Genomic DNA, 21,239 nt, shown 5'->3' on the forward strand with positions numbered 1-21,239 from the left:
CATGAATTCAACAAAAGCAATGAATAAATGAATATAAACAGCATGATAAGAGATAGCATTTCAATGTTCTCCTGGAAGCACGCACGAGGAAAATGGATCTTCAGTCACAAATAGATTTTCTTAAGCATTGAAGATCTGAAAGGCCACATATGTTTTGTTCTCCCCGACAACTACTTGTTAACCACGATTAGTTAGTGTTTATCGCGATTGTCCTTTCGCTTTTGATAAGCTTGTCCAACACATCTGTCACATGTATAACACTCTAAGATCTTGGTTCACCAGGAGAGATTGTTGAATAAGAACGCAGCAGATGGAGATACAGGGAACACAGGAAGACAATCAATGAGGTTCCTGGTTGAAAGAGGACATGGAGAGGTGTGACTGGAGCAAAGGTGTCATGCCTGAGGCTCTGGGCTTTCACCAACTATTGAATATTAGTTTTACTAGAAACTTGACATCCAACATTTTTGTCTTACAATCACACTCTTGTCTCGAGTGTGAAAGAGCACCTTTTGTTACTCATTTTCAAATTTTGAGCCTTAGACCTCAAACAAAGAGAAGCTTTAATTAGCTTTACTTTGAATTTTATACATGTACATTGGCCTGCGTCTTTATTGAGATTAAACATTTGGGCCCTTGCTTAATATAGTTTGACCCCCCTACAGTTTGATCCTACAGGATAAAGATAGGTGGAGGTAGAGAACCTGTTGTTGCAACCCTTGAGAGGGAACACAGAAATATGTTCAAAAAGAAGGATGTGGAGGTTATAGCTGTTGAAGCCCTTGAGGAGATAACCACAATAATCTAGAAGAGGGAAGAAATCTGTCCAAGAGTATTTCACACGCGGTTCAATGGGAGGTTGTTTTGACCTGGATGGTTGATGAAACTGCGAGGGGTGAAGACTGACTGTAGGAGCTTGACAGGAAGGATCTGCTCGAGGTTAAGTGTTACATCTGGATTCCTATCTTTTGCAATCTTCTCCTCATGAATTCACTGTTTGAGCAAATGGACCAAACTGGCCTTGAGACTGAATGTAGGACTGGAAGTTGAGATTGTTGCTGTTATGATGGGTTAACTTTAGATTGATTCTTTAGTGAATTCTAGTAAAATACTGAAACATTATTAGACCTAAAAAAGAAATACAGAAAGGAGCATTTAATTTGGACAATTTAGACCTCGTTCCCTGGAAGTCTTTACCACAAAAGTAATAAGGAGGCCAGGAAATGAGGAGGAATCCTGAAAAGATGCTTTGCCTACCTAAATCTCTAAGCAAGCATCCAGGCACCCTGCGGAGCAACCTCAACTTGTCTGCTTGTATCTGTGATCTTTAGGAGTTGGTGACCTCATGTCTCTTTCTTTAAGTTTAATATGTATGCATCTTCAAGTTATACATGTTTAACTCCTTCAAGAGTTTTCATCTGTTACAGTGCAGGTTGCAGTGTTGGAGGTGGGACTGATTCTATCGACAGACTTTACCCACCGTTTATAATTCTCACAGAGAAAAAGTTATTTTTTTACATTTTTCTTACATTCAAATCTGTCAGTGTTTTCTATGTAGTGTGTTCATTAGCGTAGCAGTCAACGCGTGTGCAGTTATCGGGACTATACTGTACTGGTGATTCATTACTTGGGTTCATAAACATCTTCAGCTGGCATTAAATATTTATCATCTTTATGTCTATGCACTGTCTTCCTTTAGTTTCTCGTTTAACTGCTGCAATTATTCATACGGGTGTTTCGCCCACCTCCGTCGGGTATTGATCGCGCCTCTTGCAATGATGAGATGTTCTCAAAATAGCCGCGACTCCCGATGGACCACGCTTGCGTCGCCGCGCGACAGCCATCTGTTGCTTTGTATTTGTGTATAAGACGGTGGACGTGAAGTCGAACAGAGAGAGAGACTTTTGGCCTAACGATGTCCTGTGCAGCTTTTTTCTGTCCCTTAAGGTAATCGCAGCCCACGTCCATATGCCGAGCTGCTCTGCATCTCAATTTGCCTTCAGAGAATAATCCAGTGCGGTCGACATGTTCCATCTTCTCTCCCTATGTACTCTTGTTTCGGCTAAAGTGGCCGTGTGTTCTCTCTGGGCCGGCCTTGTTCTTATGTGAATGCACGCTGTGATTTCCAGGGTGTTATAAATTCAGAGAACATCCCGAAGCCTTGTCGGCTCTGAACACCTGCAATTACTCTAACTGTCCTTGCTCTCTCTGCTGATCTCCCTTCCGCTGCCTCACCCCCCTCTCTACCTTTCTGCACACATTTTCTTCAGGAAGGGAAAATGGGCTAACAAGCACAAAGAGAAGAAAGTGGGATAAGACAAAGCATTGTCGCCGATGATCAATGAGAAGGGAAAATGGAAAGAATGGGACAGAATAATGAAAAAGACGTGTGAGTCACGGAGGGGAAGGAGGAGGCCATTTTCACCATCACTAGACCGCGACAATGCAACATCCTTTATGTTAAACTGATATTTTTCGGAAAGTTTAAATCTCCCCAAAGAACATCATCATAATTTTTCCAAGACATGCTGTTGTGGTCAAATATGCAGCTCAAATCTTTACTTGCAGTAGATGTAGAATATTACTTAACTTTTCAGGTCCTCTTTAACAGAAGCTACCACTTGACATGCATGTTCGGTGTTTTGTTTCTGCCTCATATTAAAAGCCACCTTTAATGGTGAATAGGAAACTCTGTTGATGACAACTTTGTTGAGCTGCTCTCAATATTAGCCACTTTCAAGGCCCAGCTTAGTGTAGAGCGAGTGAGCAATAACATGAGCACTCACATAACGAATAAGGGTCTCTAGGCTCAACTAATGTTTACTACAAGTACATATGGGTTGATTGTATTCGATGAAACAGTTTCCCACTATATAAGAAAACTAAATGGCACTCTTTAATCGTTTGGTATCTCCTGGAATCTGTTATGTGGAAATTGATCGTAGCTGATCAGATTTTGAAGATGGTCTAGAATGATGAGGGATTACTGGAGTTGCTTGCTCAGATGAGTCATTTTTGTCCACTAAATGTCAAACATGTGTCATCTAAAAGAGCAACGTTCTATCCAGTATAGCCATAGGTATTTTCTGTTCTCACATGTAAGCAGCCCTTCCTGTGTCATTTTGGTTTGTTGACCATCATTTCTTCACAAAAAAAGACTATTGTGTATATTCTTGTGTTTAAGTCAACAATGTTCCTCCAAAGATTACAACGAACAATGTTCAACAGTAGGAACTAATATATACTCTGCAACTCTACTTCTTGTCTAAAACCTGTTTTTAGGCTAAACAACTATTGATTCTGAGTATGAATTTAATACCATGAATTCAAAAATGATCGGTTCAAATGAAAATATCTAATTTATAACCTAACTTGATATTAATAGAAATAAATGAGAAATATTTAACAACGGTCTCAATGGATCACTTACCTGTTTTTTAACAAGACCGTAACAAACTGGACATTCCTCACACTGGTGTGTTTCCTCGTTATTGAAATAGTTCAGCATACATTTGTCACACTTGTAACCCACAAATCCGGGTCGACAGAGACAAGTACCATTACCATGACACTGCATGGAGACGGAGCCCATGGGGTCACAGTTACAGGCTGGGCCGGAATAAAAGGTGAGAGCGTGGAGAGATAAAAGAGAGAAGAGAATATTCATCATGTGTTCTGATCACTGAAGGGGTATTGGACCGTTCATAGTGCAGAAGAAAGTCTCATACCTCTGCAACCTCGTGAGGAGAATCCAAAAAAGCCCACGCGACAAGACTCACATAATCTCCCCTCCACTCCTGCACGGCACACACACTGGCCTGCGATTGGATGACATGCCGTGGACGAGGAGCCAATGGGATTGCACTGACACCTGAGAAGAATGAGTGTAAGTCATGCCTGTTGTAAATATTTGAAAAGAATAAAATCACTTCACCGCTCGCATCCGAAACCAGACTGCAGGTTGAAGAAGCCGACTTCACAGGAGCCACAGTCCCGCCCACTCACATGACTGAGGCACTGGCACTGTCCTGTCTGCGGGTGACACTCTCGTGCAGGGCCCGTGGTCCCAGCAGGATTGCAGCTGCATGCTTCAGAACAAACACAAGTTAAAAAGCACTCCAGCTGAAACATTCATGGTTTAAGACACAGGCCTCTGTCTGGGACAAATAAGTGAGAGTGAACTTACATTTTGATGTACCTTTTAAAGGTCTGATCTATATTTAAAAACCTTTTGGAAAATAAGATTCTGGAGATTTTTGAAAATATATTTCCATGAATTCCAAAATCATGAATTGGCTTTCACAAATGTATGAAATAAAGTAGGTTATTAAATAAATACTGTACAACAATGCACAACTTGAGCGTTTCCCATGAGTGGTTGGGTCACCATGTCCTCCATGTTAACCTAAATAACTTGACCATCATCTAGTCACACCCCTCCTCTACTATATGCTCACCACAACCATGAACCTTATTGTTAAAGCGCTTTGTGACCCTGGTCTCGAAAGGCGCTCGAGAAATAACCATTACTTACTTACCTAATTTCACTCTGACATATACCATGAGGTTTTTATTTTAACCTGCTTTTGGATGTTTTGTTAAATACAATGTAGGTTATTATTAAGAAACTACTTATTGGGGAAATTATCTTTGTATGCGGTGATTAAACATTTAGAAAAAAAGGAACAATAAATGAAATAAAAAAATACAAATAAAAAATAAAATAAATTATGGTTGCACCGATCATCATTGTTGTGGTCATAATCAAATCGGAAAAAGGAGCATTTTCTGTCTGATCATTGGACAGATTAATTTTTTTTCCACTAAAATGTAAGAAAGTCAATATGTTTTGTGTGTTTTATTAAAACATCATGCTTAATGGAATGCCCATTGTCATTGAATGCATCATTTGCGCATAACAAACCTGTCCAGTGAAGGTTTGTGTTTCTTTTATTCTCGTATCCACCGTTAATTTATTTTAAAGGAGTAATAACATTATGTTCCAACTATCTATCGTTGTGTTTGAATATAAATAGCATTTTGTAATAAAAAATACATTTAGCGAATGCTAAACTAAACTTTCGAGTGAATTTACATTACTCAGCCAAGTTAACTAATTGAATTAATTAATTTGAAAGCATTAAGTAAAGAATTACAAGGCTTAAAGTAACAGGAATTATAGTGTATTACGTCTGAAGCCCTGCACTGTCTGCATCAATCCAGCGTCTATGGAATTAAAACCAGCACCAGGGAAAACTAAAAGTCCTTTGACCGGCCACTTGACCTGTCTTGAACCTGATATTCATTCATGTGCGTCCATGGTGAGATTTAGCTCACATTGTCAATTTTCACTGCCTGAAAAAACATTTCTTCAATTTCCATGAATAAATCATCAGCAGAGCAGGAGATTTAATGACCAGCGTTCCTCTTCGGTCCAGCCAAGGTTACTTACGTCTGCACTTCTGGGCGGCAGTGTTATCGAGGGCATCGCCGTAGAAGCCCTGCTGGCAGCGGTCGCAGCGTTCACCCTCTGTGTGTCCGAGGCACTTCAGGCAGCGTCCGGTCACATGGTCGCAGATCGCAAGTGCATTGATGTCAACGTTTCTGTTGCAGTCACACCTTAGACAGGGCCTTGGGGTTCCAGATTGGCCCAGTGGATCGCCATAGTAACCATCTTCACACATCTGACAGCGAATCCCTGCATGGTGGAGATCATGAGTGCTCGACAGAACTTGTGTTCGAGGTCAGCGTCAGAGAGTGTCATGACTGCACAGCAATTACAGGTGACACACGTGCCCGGCACACACTTGGACAATTGACGTCACACACTGTCGTGCAGTGTTTGAATCATGTGCTGCAGTGTTTAAGTGTTTACTAGCACATTGCTGGGGGTGTAGAAGGGCCCACAAACTAATGGATGTCATTCACCTTGACCCAGAGACAACACAAGGGATACCACAAACACATTTGTTTTCTGGCCTTCGGGTCATCTTGACCCTGAGATAAGGGCTAAACAATATGTGCGTAAATTAGCTGTTTGGCAGGGGTCTGCACTATCTGACTGTGCATCTTTTCCTTTTTAAATCATCATTTCTGACTACCTTTTTAAAACCACACTGATAATCATAGAAAACATAATAGAAAGGATTTGATTTACAATGGTGAAAACAATATTAAAAATATATAAATATAAATATCCATTTAAATGTAGCAACTAGTGCTCAAGGTTTTTATTTCACCGGGAGATTTTTTTTTGTCAAGGCTTCAATGCAAGATGGATGTTACAGAAGAGCACTATGGAGATATTTATATAATGTGTGTGTGTCATATAGATTGGATGTTGTGTCTTTTTAGAGGAAAATGAAGACAAAGAAAAAACTGGGCATCTGTCTCTACATTAAAATGAACAAACATTTTTGCCTTTTACTCAACTCTCATTAGTCTCAAAATAATCCCAACCCTGAGTTGACATGGTCGAACAAGGGTGAAAAGAAAATGAGTGAAGTTTAAATTTTGGGTTAACTTTAACCTCATATTTAGAATAACTGTCACTCCAGGCTAATGTTTTTAAACATTCTATGTTTTTCTTGAATTGTTTCATTGAATCTAGCCAACTAAATAGCACACCATGCAATGCATTATATTGTGTTGCTGTTGTCGTTGACATCATGTCTCATTAACGAGCTGAGGGATCTTCTTGAACCCCTGCTTACTCCCCGTCCACTTTACAATTCTTGCTAAAAACACAAGATGCCGGTGTTGCTGGTTCGGTGCCATCAAACCGACGTTTGCGCCTCAGCTCACCTGTCTGTCCGTCTGGACAGTTGGTACACACCACCTGGCTCGTCTCTGCGATTTGGGCACAGCTGCTTTGTTGCGGGCAGGGGCAGGGTAGACAATCATCATGGCTGCCAATCAAAGCGTTGCCATAGTAACCACCCTGGCAGTGCTCACAGGTCTCGCCAGTGGTGGAGTGTGAACACTGGCATACACCTGAAACACAGAGAATTGTTGGGTTTTTTTAACCGTCTAATTTAAACAGACACTCCCAGTTCACTTCATGTCCAGCAGAGTGCGCTGTGTCTCTGAGTGGGAGCCACCACTGCTGCTTCCACACCAGACCACAAATCCAATCCTGGGAAAAAGAAAAAAAAAACACCCCCCACACCCCCACGTGGCCCACCGTGGAGAGAGGAAAAGACAACTAAATTCAGCCAGACTATAATTGCTTTGGGAAATATGAGGGCCAAATGCAGTCCGAAAAGACCTTCCAGAAGTAAAGCAATTCCTGCACCAAGTAGCAGAGATTACCATTTCTATGAAGTTCAGAAAGCAAACTGCTGTTTGGAAGGCAACTTGGAGCGTTAAGTCACATTTTGAATATCACACTGTGATATGTCCTGGAAACGACTGAGCTGAGCTCCTCAAACTCCCTCCGGAGGGGGGCTCCACCCACCTGCCTTGTTGCCGTCACAGGGGCTCTCCTGTTAGGGACGACAACTGACTGAAGAATGAGACAAACGCATAACTGGTGTGAGTCTGGGGACATAGAAGTAAGCCCCCTGTTGCTCAGCTGATCAGACCTTTGACTTGAAACTCATGTGTTTATCCCTCATCTGTTAAACCTGTGATGTCATCAGCAGGTCTCTGATTCACAAATCGTTGCAGACATTTAATACAAGCTTTTCTAGAACATCAACGCAGTTTGGACAGATCCCTTCAACCCAGGTCTTAACAACTTAACGAAGAATTATTCACAAGTAAAATTTGTCTTAGATCAAATTTCGTAAAAATAATTTGTGATTTAAGCAAAGCTATCTTGATAATATCTGTTTCAAGTGCTAACACAACACAACGAATCATATTTTGCCTTTAACGGCAAGTTTTTTGTGTTTTGCCATGTGAAAACTGTTTAATTTGACAACAAATAAAACAACCAGCCCTTAACCATTTTTTTACTCAACAAAAATGAGTCATGAAAAAGTAGTTAACCTTGATTTCTTAAAGCAGCTGTATGCGATTTTTAGTCGAGCGACGCCAGTGGACTAAAGTAGTAGTGTTTAGCCCAACGAGAGACCACATTTCCCATGAGCACTCGCTAAACGTCCCTGTTCGCAACAGTTGGACAAATTTTCTGTTTCCAGACTTCTATTGACTGAATGAAGGATGGATATCGATGAGGTAATGAATGAGATTGTGGATAATGAAATATGACATGTGTTATGACGGCTTTATAAATAACATAACTTTAACTTTGTTTTTGTACCGTAAGTCACCCCCCCGCCACTACCACAATCAGCGCGACATGTCGCATGTTCACAGCATCCCCAAGAACTTTTACAGTGAAAATAAAAATCGCACAAAACACCTCAAGTGACGGTATATGAGTTATTCAACTAGTTTTAAGTTGATGTATCATCACAAGTTATTTTAGTACAAAAATATTAAGGTACCCAAAACTACCCAGAGCTGCTTTAAGACAATGTTTTTAAACCAAGAAACTTATGTGTGGATCATGGAACTAACATTCAAATGAAAACATGAAACGATTATTTTGGTCAGGCATAGCTTTTCATGTAGGAACTTAAGTGATTTTGGTTATTATTATATTACAGTATATATAGTTGGCAAAAAATACATTGAATGCTACAATATGAGATATTGACATATTAAAAATAAAAATAATGATATTCTGTAAGAAAACGGTGCAAATAATGGCTCTCGACTTTGGAGGAAACACAGATAAGATTGTTCCCATGTTAAACTTCTACTCAACCACACAAAAGAAAAATCCACAGCCAACAGTGTGTCTGTCCATTCACTCCTGTCCCTGAGGTGTGTTTCACATAATAAAAGAAAAGCTCTCAAGTAAAAAGTGAATCTAATGCTTCCGTGTTGTCACAGAGGACCGCTTTAGCTTCTCTGACTGTCGCCATAATGAGCCCAGGCTTCAGCTGTGAGGCTCTTCTTGGACAAATAGACCTGGACCTCCTTTTGCCTCATAAGTGAAATGAAATGACTCGCTGTGAAGTCACTGGCATGTCCATCTGATCCCAGGATAGAACGATCACTGAGATAATGAAATAAATTGATGACACATGTGGAGATCAGGGGCTCCAGAAGGACATGCGAGAGACACTTGTGGGTCAAATTATTTGAATTTTTAAAGTGTCTTTCTCCAGATAAATGTCGATTAATGACTTGTTCTGATTGACACATCGAAGGGTGCCCCATGCACATTGACCTGGGACAGATTTATAATTTAAACTAGAAAATGACTTCATTGTTATAAACTTGAATTTATGAAGAAGAGTGATACATTCTACCTGAGCTGGCACTAGCTTAGCTGGCAGAGAGATATATACTGTATTTGTCTAAAAACATATTTTGAAAAAATGTAAGCCGAAGCCTTGTGCCATGTTGGAACCAAGCCACCTTACAGTTAAGATTTTATTTTAAATATCCCCGTCTATCATGCAGTGGTCAAGTTCAACTCAATGGATCATATCAAACTGCCGAAACAACCATATAAATCATCTCAATTATGTTGCAAATTGTCAGCTTAAGATCCTTGACTCCTACAGGGGTTTGAGTAATGTAACCCCTAAGAATATCACTTAAAGAAACAGTGTGACTATGAAAGCATGTGTATGTAAAGCACGTTTATATTGAAGGAATTATACATTTATTTTAGAACTATATATGTGATGGGCTGATGAAGCTTCATGAAGCAATGTCATGTTGTTTAGGGGTCAGTAGGTGGCGCCATCAGTTTTAAAATGATGTGATGTTTAATCAGAACAATTGTTTAAAACAAAGGAAAATAGTGCAGAGACCGCCATCTAGTAGACTCTGAAACTAATGACACTGCTTTTTGAAGCTTCATCAAACCATCACTAGTACATATAGCATCAATGTCATTATTGTTATTATACTATTATACTATTAATAAAAATAAGTTAAAAACTGCTTTAATGTTAATTCATGCAGGAATTTCTCGACATAGTAATTTAACATGTTCCTGGTAAGAGCATTAAAAGAAGTACAAGACCTCATGAAATGGAACAAACAAGTCTTAATGAAGCTTCATGAATCACTGTACACATTTTCAAAGCTCATTAGATGGAGTTCTATGCTTTATTTAAGTGTAACTGATGGGTTGATGAGGTCAAACTAAATTTAACTTTTTGTTAATTTAGACTGAGAACGCCTCCTATTGAGCTCTAAGAATGAGACGCCGCTTCATGCACATCTCTGTTGCATCTTGAGTGTATTAAAGTATTATTTTGATTACGATATTTTCTCTTAAGTTGGCAACGTGGAGAAATAGACAATTGTGTTTCTGTAATTTTATTATCACACAATCATTTTACATTGAAAGAGATGATAATATATTTTCTTTAAGTGCATCCAGATACTAAACAAAAGCCACGAGAAAAGCGCTTCAGGGTCTAATGTAATATTTATATTTTTGTTATACTCACTGAACACAATGCCCTATCACAGTAAAACTCATCGTTAAGCAATTTCACAGACAGCATCTGCCCCTCTTTCATCTTGAGCTACACAGAAGGCGTGTATGTGTGTGTGGTCCTATAACATCTGCGACTGCATAAACACAAATAAAACGGGTTAACTAGAGTTTATAGGAACATCTGGATCTGTTTTTTTTTCTGAACATGTTCTGTTAAAAGGTGTTGTGTCGTTTTCTCAAGTACTGGTGGCCTTACAGGTTCTCACCTTTTTTTCTTTTACCCCAAATAACAACGAAATGATCTCTCAATGCTTCATTCAAGAACTTTTTTTCTGTCATTTGCCATCTATAGATTATTTCATTCTTGCGTCCATATTTAGGATGGGTACCCTATACTGATAAACAGTAGGAGTAAGGTAAGGTAAAACTTTATTGATCCCTCAGGAGGTCTCCTTTGGGAAATTGAGTACCACACCTAACAACACTGGAGGACAGTGCAAATTACACTGCTTAATTTCATTTCTTTTTTCATTTTCCCTGTTAAAAATGTAAAACCTAGAATTTAAAAAAGAGATGTTTCATTGGAGTTAGTGAGTTGCTCTACTGTCTCTTCCTCTGTCCACTGTAAATCATCTTGTCCATGATGGATGCAGTCCCACTCACACAGTTTTGCCCGGGAATAATACTGACAGAATATACCACATACACAGTCTATTGCAATGGAAACATGTTTAATTAGTTAACATTTTTTTATATTTTCATAAAATGTTTAAGGGGTTTGTGTACAAAGTTAGAAAACACACATCCGATAAAGAGCTGATTGTTGAGTTTCACTTTGACAGCAGTCGATTGAAGATGGCAGTTCCATTTTTCATTTCATTTTTACATTTTCATACATAATAAAGCAGACCGTATGATTTGTTTTTATATTGTTACAACAGCATGTTTTGTCACACTTTTCTGTTTCCTGAGTTCCACGGCGCCTGTTGCTCTCACAGCAGCTGCAGCCCGTCAAAAATCACCTCCTCAGCAACAACTTAAAGATAGCTTTCCTGCAGCAACAGGTGCCATATTATAATCTCCTGGTATGTTCAAGAATTCTCCAATGTGGATTTATTTAATTTATAGTGTGTGTTTTTTGTGGTGCGGTTTGTGTCTCTTTTGGACGGTGACATTTTTTCCGTTTTTTGTCTGTTGTTTGGTTGTTGCGTCTACATTTGGGTCTGGCTTTATTCTAAACCTCCCAATGAAACCTAATTTACCCAAAATATGTAGTTTTAACTCTAAAACATTTCCATCTGCTACTTATTTTGTGTAAAGGAAGAATCTGTTAGGAAGTAGGTGTGACAGTAGGTAGGTGGGGAAGTGACATATTTCTCTCCTCTCTCAGTTCCCTGGACTAATGTATTCAAGCGTCTACCTCTGTGTCACAAGTGTCTTTCTTTTAATGAAGCGCATTAGTCCCTGAATGTGTCTGTTTCTGAGGAGAGATTCTACAATTAGGAGCAGACCGAGGGCTGATACAGGTGAGCACTTTCTTGCAGATAAGAAGCTCTTTGGAGTGTGACGCAGTTATGAAGAACTCTCAGGCTGCTTGTTGCAGCTAAAGAAGTATATTGCTGATATCACATGGAATCTCAGGCGGAGATGAGCAGTGAAGTGTGCTGCTCCTTAACTCAAAAGCGGAGAAAACGGCTCTTGATTCAAAGGCTGCAGCTCGAAGAGGAATTTATTTAAGTGTTCTGGACTTTGGTAGGTTTGGACTGGGATTAAAACCAAGAAGCTGCTCTTTCGGGTGAAAGTCAAAGAACAGAAGTTGTTTAAAATCTACAAGCAGAACAAATATCATCAAGACTGTTATAATGAGGCCATAGATACTGTATGTATTGGTCGTCCTTTATCTAAGCTTAAAAGGAGACTAAAGATGGTAATGATCACATTCGATGCTTTAGAAATTAGTATTGTGGTATTAAAACAAATTTATATTAATTTGAAAATATAGTGAACAGGAATTTTAATTGATATAGAAGCCATGGGAAAGTTTTTTCCCATGTAGAGTCTTCTATATTTAGTTCACAAAATAATGAACTTCATTTGAGAACCTAACACACAGTATTCCAATAAACAGGAGGAGCCTGACCATGAATAGATCTGAAAGTAAGAACCAGAATTTTAAAGTTGATCCTGAAAGAAACTGGCAGCCAGTGAAGAGATTTAAGGATCGGAGAAATGTGAGTTCTTCTACTAGAGCAGGTAAGAATTCTCGTTGCAGAGTTCTGAATCAACTGCAGTTGAGAGAGCTCCTTCTTGTTAAGACATGAAAACAAACTGTTGCAATAGTCCAGACGAGAAGACAAAAACGCATGTATAACAAATAGTGGGCCTCAGGACAGTATCTAGTGTCTGTTCCCAAAAGACTAAGAGCTGCTTTATCAACTTAAGAGCCAAAGCAGAGCTGATTTCCATTTTAAGGACATCAATGAGTCACTGCATAGATCTTTTGACAGCAGAGAAGCGATTGAAGGTTTCAGAATGAACACAACATGCCCATCAGTCGATCAGAAAACAGAAAACAGACCTTCAATTCTGCTGATTAAATATTAAAGTAGAAAACCCTCAATTAGTGGAACAGCGGCGCGGGAAGACTTCAGAATCATAGCTGCAGTCACACAACAGAAGGATGATAAAAGCGTGGAGGAGGCCCTCAGTGATTCCCGCCTCATATCTCGCTCAGTCATCTTCACACTCGGTAAAGTCAGCACATTTCCTGCTGCCATTAAAATCTACAACGGCTCATTGGGGATTGACGTCGCGCACCATCAGTGTCATTGTAACACTGTGTGAAATCCAAGACGGATTCACTCCTTTGTGCTCCGAACAATCATTATTACTAAACGCTTCCTTTAAATAAGTGGCATTACTCGCTTGGAAGTCATGTATTATTCACTTGGACCCGGCTGTTGAACTAATGATTTCACCCACAAGTGTACACTTCATCAGGCACAGGATAATTGTTCTCTCTGATGGTTTTCTGATCACTTCACGGAGCGTTATTCTATCTAATATCGGAGTCAACGGAACCTTATTTAGCCATGTGAGCCTCGTAATAACTCTTACTCCTCAGATCTGTGAGCTGCTTTTAAAAATGCATAGCAGAGAGCTACTGCGTGAATCGCACCGAAGGCAAGGAAGCGGCGGGGAAATTTTAATGAGAGCAGCGTTACGTCTCACGCCTGCAGAATGTGTCTGCATGTCGACGTTATTGGTGCGCTGTAACATCAGAGTAATTATTGTTATCAATCCATGCCCAGTCACTTCAAGAACTTGAAAGTTTTAAAAGGATTCAAATGATTCAAAGTTTTCTGATGCACAGACACTCCGTGAATACTCAAGAGGGAAAAAAACCTCAGCGGGAATACTGATAGACACGCCGAGAGGATGATATATATAGTTTTAAATTTAGCACATATCAAGAAGATTGTCTGAGCTGTAAATGCTAATTTAATAATTCCCAATTTGTAGAGATTAAGATGGAGGTCAAAAGTTCAAATCCCAGTTGATGGCAAGGCAAAAAACCCAGAGAAAAAAGTAGCCGTCCTAAAGTAGGGTAGAGAAAATGAACCAAAGCAAAAATCCTATAATGTAAGAAACTAAAACAAACATTTTCATAACAGGAAAACGGAGAATATATTTAATTTCACAGTAAATAAATAATACTTTAATCAAAATAGCTAGTCTGAAATAATAGTAAGAAAAAATATAATATGCTTTTATTAAACCAAAACCTTCCTCATTTTGTATATATCCATTTCACTCTAGAGGAATCCTATAGTTTTAATCCTTTGATTGAGTTTAGTTTTTTTCAAAGAGGGGCTTTTTTGTGTGTTTACTCTGTGTGTCAGTTCAGACGTTCTGGAAGCTCCAGGCCTGTTGAAGAAATATTGTCCCTCCTGTTTGTGAAGGCTTTAATAAAAGCACCAGGGAAAACAAAACAGAAAGAGATTTTCTCGGCTCTGATGCCCGAGGGTAGAAGTTACATTTGCAGCCCGATCGTTCGACGGCCATGTTTTTACCCCTAATTTGACACCGACACGCTTCCTGTCTGGTGCAGATGTGGCTCGTCAGCGCCGTCTAAGGATGTAGACAGCGGGGAGGAGGGGTTGTCTATTTACGTCTGCCTCTGTAAATAACATGAGCAGTACGGATGAGTGTAGTAATAAGTTTTGTCGTTGTGTGACTGAGGAAACTAAATGCACTGATTTCCTTATTGTGCTCGGTGGCTGGCAGCCAAATTGCGATCGTTGACGCCTGAAGGAGAGACAGCCAGTTTTTGTGGACGTTGCAGCCACTGGGGGTCATTTTTTGTTATTCTGGGGGCGGATAAACCGTTTAGTGGTTATTTCTGGCTGGTCTCAGATGATGAATTGCATCTTCGCTCTGAGTGTTTTTCCCCATACGCAGGTCAAAGTTGGCGTATTCACTTTGCATTTATCTGAATTTGAATACATTTTGAGGTATTTTCCTCTTTATTGTTTCTTAAGTTTATCTTAAATCTGTATTAGCTCATAACCTTAGTCACAGTAGATTATCGTCAAGAAGAGTTACTGAATATATTTCATGTTTTTATCAGTTTCCTGAGGAAACAAATAACCTAAAAACAAATATAATACATTTTTATGAGTTTTTTGTCTTTGGAATGATATTTTTATTATCATGACTTGAACATTGATTTATCATTAATGTATTTTATTAATACGAGATATTATTTATAATTATATGTACTCAATTTATAATAATATAATATATATTATTAATAATGATATTTTGTTACAAATAGTATTTCAACATCTATTGATTAATACATTTTCACATGTTTCTCAAATGTTTTTCCAAGTAAGTTATATTTTGCTTATACTGTATGTTTTTCGACAGTAAAAGTAAATGTAAAGGTATACTTTATTATTTGGGTTCATATAAAGCTTCTCTTATTCTCTTATATTTTTTACTTTTATTGCGATAAACTAGGCACATCAGTCTGCGTTAATCAAGTAAATTAGATAAAAGTACCTTTTCATGCTCATGAGCTTCATTCATGGTTCATTCATTGTGTTTAGACAGACAATAGATTTGAAGCTTTTTTAAGAAATCAAAGTTTGGAGCAGCAAACAGAAAACTAGACTTAAAAATAATGCATTCACTCAGGCTAGATCTTAAAATAAAACAACAGAGGAGAATAAACAATGAGAGAAACAGCGGGAGGATAAATGTCACAACTGAATAACGGGGTCTATAATAAGACTTTATGTCCTGAATAGAAAAAGCTGATGTATTGAGATAATTTATAATGCATGTCTTAAAAGGGATTCAAACTAAAAAGTTGTTGGTGAAGAGATACAAGTTCAACTATGGAAACTTGACAAACTTTGCTCAAGAGCATGCTTTTGTATTAAAAAGTCCAATCCTCTCTGTTCCCTGGAAAACTCTGAAGCTGTTCGGCATCAGTGCCCCTTTTGTGATAGTTCTTCCAAAGACAGAGGAGGGGAGCAGGACAAATGCCAGCTCTTCATTTTGATTGACATAGCCCCATCCCATCATTTCAAACAGGCAGCCTCAATTGATTAGAGAGTGTTTTTAGTGTACTATACGTTGCAGTTTGTGAGTGCTAATGTATTAAACTGACAAGATAATTTAACATATGTCCAATACTTGTTTAATGTTGTCTTATGATAACAACAGGCTCAGTAAAAAAATGTCCAAATTTAATTTGGAAGGACTATTTTTGTAACCTTTTCTTTTGGCAGATGACTATTTTTTATTTTAAAAGTTAATTCAGAACACACCTGTATTATAAGGTTTAATTTTTTTGTTGCAATCACATCAGGGTGTGAACATCATTTTAACCCTTGTGTTTTGTTTTCAGGGCCTTTGGGTCACTTTGACCCTGAGATTACACAACGGTTATATTATAATACAAATATACATAATATAATACAAATATATGAATCATGAGTCAGGTAGTAAAAAAAAAACTTCAGTTTTAATTAGCATCTATCTATTACTATTTCAAATATTGTATTATTTTTACATATATATATATTTGTTTACTGCAAAAACTACACCTTTGTTAATTAATTAACTGCAATCTGGGTGTGAAAATGATTTTAAGTAACATATACAAATCTATAAATCTACTCAAGATTGTCATCACAAAACAAAATGGTACTTTATTCTTTGTATAAATAGTTGTAATTATTTCTTTAAACCTTTACATGTGCAGATCATCTACAATACAATGATCGGGTTTTCCTCCTTCATCCGGGCCCAGTTCTTGTTCTGCACTCATGCACTCATCTACTCCAACACACTGCAGATGAACCTGTTGAGCCTCCTTTTTCTTCGTGACAGCACAGACGGATCCTTCTCACAAACTTTACAAAAGCAGAAGTCATTTTGATTTTTCCTTCCGTTGCATAACAGCATGTTTGTTTCAAATTTTGACATTTGTACAAGGCCACATGTTTTGAATAATGTTTCAGCATGCAGTTAAATGTCACACTCACCGCAGTAGGTCATATAAGGGCAGGGAACTGCGCTTTTTTGAAGAAGAGGAAAGGAACAACCACAGGCTTTATCAGCATAAATTGGACTAACACAGAGCAGCAGTACATGTCCTGCTGCATCCATTAGAGCTCCAGTGAAAACTATAACCAAACACTGAGCTCATTTAAAATGCTGTCTGAAAATGGTAGAAGCTGCAAGTCTGTGTTTACCAACAAAGAGCTTTAAGTGAGACAGCCGAGCTGGACGTGCATCTCCCAAATGTCTGGTTAAATGCCATCTCCATCTCTGGAAGGTCATTAGCTTGAAAAATCTATTGGAGAAAGTTGAAGCAGACAAACTGATCGAGGAAAGCGCTGGCCTGAGTGTCGGCCCTTTTCAAAGCCCTAATCTCTCTGGTGGGCCGAGCCTGAGCCCGCAGACGTCTGGACTGTATGAGCGTGATGATGAGAAGGGAGCAGAGAGAGGAAGAGGAGAGCAGGAGAGACAGATGTAGTTGAGGAAGAATCTTTGCATGTAATTGCTCCCGCTGATCCTGTTCATTCACAGCACAAGCAACACATTATTTTCACCATCGAAACCAAAACCCAAATGACAAACAGTGTGCACGCTCCGTCGGTTAGGATTAGTGTCTCCTGGCAGATCTGAAGAGGTTTTAAACTTTGATGAAATTTGTCCAGACGAGGAAAACTTTCTCATTATCTTGTTTCCAAATGGCAGCAAGAATCCAAAATGAATTCATGCTTATGAAACACTATTCCTTCTATGTAGCATACTCAAATATATTGTAAACAATAATACACTCAAAATATTAAGGCTCTAAATCTCAGCACTGCCAGCAAACCGAAAAACCCTTCCTCACTTTCAGAGCTTTCATTTATGTCCAGTCATCCTTTGTGGTTCATTCAGTACTACAGAAGACCTAATAACTGGTTTAGAAATCCATTGAAATATAATTGGATTTTTAAATTCAGGATTTTTTATATTTTGTGTTTTTGAATATTTTTTTTTGTTCTATTCCATTTATCTTAAGTTGGACATCTGGTGTCGTTTTTCTCTTTACACTCATTACTTCACGGGTAAAAAGGCCATCCGTTGTTTGTATAATTATTATGGGTGATTATCAGGGTGTACATGACCGTGTGTGATTGCTTGTGTGCTAGTTGGAGCTTTTAGGGTGAACAGTGATGACAATAGAGTGGTGTGTAAAATTTGTGGCATTTCTTTAATACTGCCAGAAAGAAAGATGCTATTGTTTCATTTTGTTAATGTGCAACATTTTTTTTGTAAATTTTTTTTTTTTTTTAATTTTAATACATTTTGACATTGGACTTGACATCACTAACATAATGTTTTCCTTTACACTCCTCCCTACACATGGGTGTAACACAAGCTGGAATTTTGAATTCCAACATGGTTCAGGGAACACTGGTGTTTCAGAGCATCATTTGTTTCAATTGCCTAAAAGATTAATGAAGGCCTGAGCACAGCTGCGGGGAAAGTTTAGCGTCCTGGTTTTATCCGCCGTTCAACACAATCTCTCTACCCTCCAGCTTGAAGTGATACCGTGAGCCGCTCTTAATGGATGATGTTTGTGTGAACGGAGCGAACAATGAATGCAGACCATGTAAATAAGAACAGGCTTCCCAATACCATATCAGGAGATATCACAAATCTGCGCATCTATATAAAAACGGTATAGTTTCAATTCGAAAAAGGAAGAAACAAAGGAATAGAAAGATAAGTGGTGATGCGAGGAACATCTGAAAGTAATATTAAAGGAAGTATGATTTATGGTTTTCTGTCAAAATCATCAAGACAATACGATGCAGCATGTGGCCTTAAGAAAGGTGGTGTCGATCTCTCTTTCACATACTCAGCTTAACCAAGGTCTTGTGCTTTTAAATGAGATGTTTTCATCTTTTTAAAGGTAGTCCGGCCCCTGATAGGCATTGAAATGGTATTGGACAAAAGTTGAATGGATGAATGTCCATCTAGAGATTATTGTCACCTTTTGCGTGAGGTTTAGAAATAACAAAACTCTAGATCGAGAAGATTTTAATCTTAGAAGGAAAATAAGAAGCTAAATTAAACACATTTATTGAATAGTGAGAATACGATTATTTCTGTCACTTGAAAATGGGAAATGAATATTTTAATTAAAAAATGATGGTAATAAAAGAAGAAATACATTAAAAAAGGGGACATTTTAAATTTTAATAGCTGTATTGCTGCCATAAAAGTTATTGCCTGGTTTATTCTACTCACCAAATGTGACACACATTCTCATTTCATTGGACAGGTTGTGACCATAGAGACCAAATATATGCCATGCTTGGGTGAACTCTGATTATTTTTTCTTTTCTCCCTGAAGCTCTCGCCCTGACTCTTCAACATTGAGTCACAATGACTACTTCGGAGAACCACTGTGTCAAAAATATATCAGAACCAGAATCAGAAACTTTGATGGCTAATGTTGTAAAAACAAATCAATTGATAGTTAATGTAAAGTACAATCAACATTTAGTGTATTATCTGATTTTGTATCATATTCTCAAACATATAATCCTGTTTTATAGACAAATGATAAACAAAGGCGGATTTATTTAATGGATTTAATGCATATCTTTTACTAAAGCCAAAATGCTAAAGCAGCAGATGTGCCTATGCAGCACATGTGCACCATGTTAACACTATTGATGTCCTGATGAAGCTTCATGAAGCAGTGTCATGTCTTTTAGAAGTTAGTAGGTGGTGCCATCAGGTTTTAAATGGTGTGATGTTTCACTTGTTCAAAACAAAAGAAAATGGTGCAGAGACCGCCATCTAGTGGGCTCTGAAAAATAATGACACTGTTTCATGAAGCTTCATCAGACCATCACTAGTATATACACGCTGGTGTAATGGAAAGTGCCAATGTTACATAAAAGGAAAAGTAGGCGTCCTCAGAAAGGTCACATGCATACAATACGTAAGAATCAATGCCAGAATGCAAAAAATATTGAAATTATCTTGAAATCAAAGGGTAAGTATACAAACACGCACCAACTGAAGGAAACGTTTGTGTTTATGTTTGACTCCTGATGCTCTGCAGCATGAGCAGTCTGCAAATAAAAACATTTTTTTTTTTATTCCAACACAAATATTAACATTTCCAATCTGTTGTGTTACGCTAGAGCGGGTAGAACCGTCACGACTCTAACTGTTAATAAATCATGATTATGAAGCACCATTGGCTGCTTCCCCCCTCTGCCGGAGAATAAATTGTATCCCGATTCCGTCTGTGGAAACACCCTGCATTATGAGCCGAGTCGTTAGGCAATCTCACAGCAATTAAGATTCTGGTACTAGGGGGAGCGGCCGGGACTTTCTTCTGGTGACGAATGATAAAAGGATGTAGCTAATCCGACAGGTTTACCTGAAATGCACCTGAGATAATATTTCCTGCCTGATGGTTAGCCTAAAGAGAAAATAGTTGTTTTGATGTACTATCGGCTGCAATTTGGGCGAAGACGACTTTGATTGCTTGAACATAAGGACATCTTCTGAATAAATTAGAGAATCAAAGTTACCTTCTGAAACACATGGATTGTTGTGTGCAGTAGTAGTATAAGATGACACAGTATAATTTAAAAATAAATTATTAATACATTTCTGACAAAGATAAATAGTTATTCATACGATTGTACATGTAGAAACTATTGTTGTCGCTGTAAAAGGCTGAGGAGTTAAAGTTATACCCTTGTAGGTCATGGAAGAGTAAGAACACATTGTAGCAATAGTAGTATTTATAGCCATTGAGGCAACACTGCTGTAAAAAAGATTGAAATTAATTGTCTCTGTTCGCCCTTGTTTCATATAGATGGTAGTTATTTTCCAGCTTGCAGGCCATGTTAAATAAAGAAGCAAGAGGAGACTAGCAAATGCCTATCCCAACAATAAGACCAAACCCGAATGTATCAATGTACAGAGTCTACAGTTGACACATACACACACACACACATATATATATATATATATATATATATATATATATATATATATATATATATATATATATATATATATACTGTATATATATATATATATATATATATATATATACAGACCTATGGAGGGTGTGCTCCCAAGGATCATGGATGGGTACTGCCATCTAATCCTGTGGACACAAGGGCTGAAAAGCTTCCAGTGGACACTTGCCTCATAG

At 38.2% G+C, this 21,239-nt stretch overlaps 1 protein-coding gene across 2 annotated transcripts in view; it reads right to left on the bottom strand.

The window, feature by feature from the left end:
• The window catches only part of lamc3 (laminin, gamma 3), a 113,537-nt gene that overhangs the window by 13,731 nt on the left and 78,567 nt on the right, over positions 1-21,239 (bottom strand). For both annotated transcript variants that reach the window (XM_087792129.1, XM_087792128.1), the window contains exons 13-17: positions 6,805-6,993; positions 5,453-5,698; positions 3,935-4,088; positions 3,729-3,871; positions 3,431-3,609 (exon numbers count right to left, since the gene is read on the bottom strand). In XM_087792129.1, the coding sequence (XP_087648255.1) occupies positions 3,431-3,609; positions 3,729-3,871; positions 3,935-4,088; positions 5,453-5,698; positions 6,805-6,993 (911 nt within the window). The remainder of the gene's footprint in view (positions 1-3,430; positions 3,610-3,728; positions 3,872-3,934; positions 4,089-5,452; positions 5,699-6,804; positions 6,994-21,239) is intronic.

Source organism: Callionymus lyra, chromosome 5 (assembly GCF_982586985.1).
Source record: "Callionymus lyra chromosome 5, fCalLyr1.hap1.1, whole genome shotgun sequence".
Taxonomy (NCBI): Eukaryota; Metazoa; Chordata; class Actinopteri; order Syngnathiformes; family Callionymidae; genus Callionymus; species Callionymus lyra.